This window comes from Penaeus monodon, chromosome 15 (genome assembly GCF_015228065.2).
Source record: "Penaeus monodon isolate SGIC_2016 chromosome 15, NSTDA_Pmon_1, whole genome shotgun sequence".
Classification (NCBI taxonomy): domain Eukaryota; kingdom Metazoa; phylum Arthropoda; class Malacostraca; order Decapoda; family Penaeidae; genus Penaeus; species Penaeus monodon.
In genome coordinates this window covers 28,170,642-28,171,621 of record NC_051400.1, presented here as the reverse complement: position 1 = coordinate 28,171,621, position 980 = coordinate 28,170,642, and the positions used below count along the sequence as shown (strand labels likewise).

Here is a 980-nt window from a genome sequence, read left to right as displayed (position 1 = left end):
TCCCTCCCCCCTCCCTCTTCCCTCGGCTGTCACCGCCCGCCCCAAAGGCCCTTTTGTCCCTGCCTCGAGTGTGTCCCTGAATTGCCTCAGGGTCGCGGCGGGTCGGTCGCGTGGGTGACGTGACGTCACACCGCCTCTCGTCAGGGTCATAGGTCAAGCGTTTTCTCTCCCTCCGCGGCCTCCCCGCCCGCCTTGCGCGCTACATGACTGACCTCATGGCATGTGGACTGTGCCACCTGCAAGCCTGAGCTCATGGTATGTGGCTCTAGCAGCTGTTCTAGAATTTGCATCATCCTGTCGTAATCTACGGTCTTGTGATATCATATTTCCTTATGATCTCTCTTTCGTGCGACGTTGCTTACGGTCGTAGTTTTAGGAAGCGGATTATTTAGTGGTTTATAGATTTTGAAATCCTGATGATGATAGTGTTAACCATCGTCATGATAATAGTGTTATTAATGCAGGTTTTTATTATTAGATGGGTCATCGTTGTTCTGTCATGACCCGTTTTTTTTACAAGAATGAAGGATATCACTTGAATACCTTAATAGTAGTTCCATGGTACCCACTGCTGCCTAGAAACAACGTTGAAAAAGCTAGTAGTAAACCATTGTGAAGCGGCGTTAATTTTATTGTCATGTCATGGCATACTCACCGACTAGTGTAAATTGGATGCTGTTGCTGACTCTCATCTTCACTCAGTTTCCTTGTAGGCCTACTTGTACTGTACTTTGTACTTCACGGTTGGTGTACACTTTTTCCGACACTCTTACGGTCACTTTATGCTGGTCGGCGCGTGCGGTGAGGCAGGGCGCGTGCGGGGCTGCTTACGGCGGGATGAGGCGGTTGGTCATCACCTAATAGACCTTCCCGTGGCTGAGGGCTCTCCTGAGGGCGCGGCTCGGTCTCTCTGCAGCTTTTCGTATGCGAGTTTGCCATTAAATGACCACTAATGGAGTTAAAAGATCCTTGCTTGTAAC

At 49.7% G+C, this 980-nt stretch overlaps 2 protein-coding genes across 4 annotated transcripts in view; one reads left to right on the top strand and one right to left on the bottom strand.

The window, feature by feature from the left end:
• LOC119581899 overlaps positions 1–791 on the bottom strand; it is a gene marked incomplete at its 5' end in the record, with an annotated part of 12,833 nt that extends 12,042 nt beyond the window's left edge. The window contains 1 exon segment of the mRNA XM_037930062.1: positions 656–791. Within this exon segment, the coding sequence (XP_037785990.1) occupies positions 656–692 (37 nt within the window).
• The window catches only part of LOC119581901 (vacuolar-sorting protein SNF8-like), a 43,000-nt gene that overhangs the window by 17,373 nt on the left and 24,647 nt on the right, over positions 1–980 (top strand). The gene's annotated exons all lie outside the window — the stretch shown is intronic.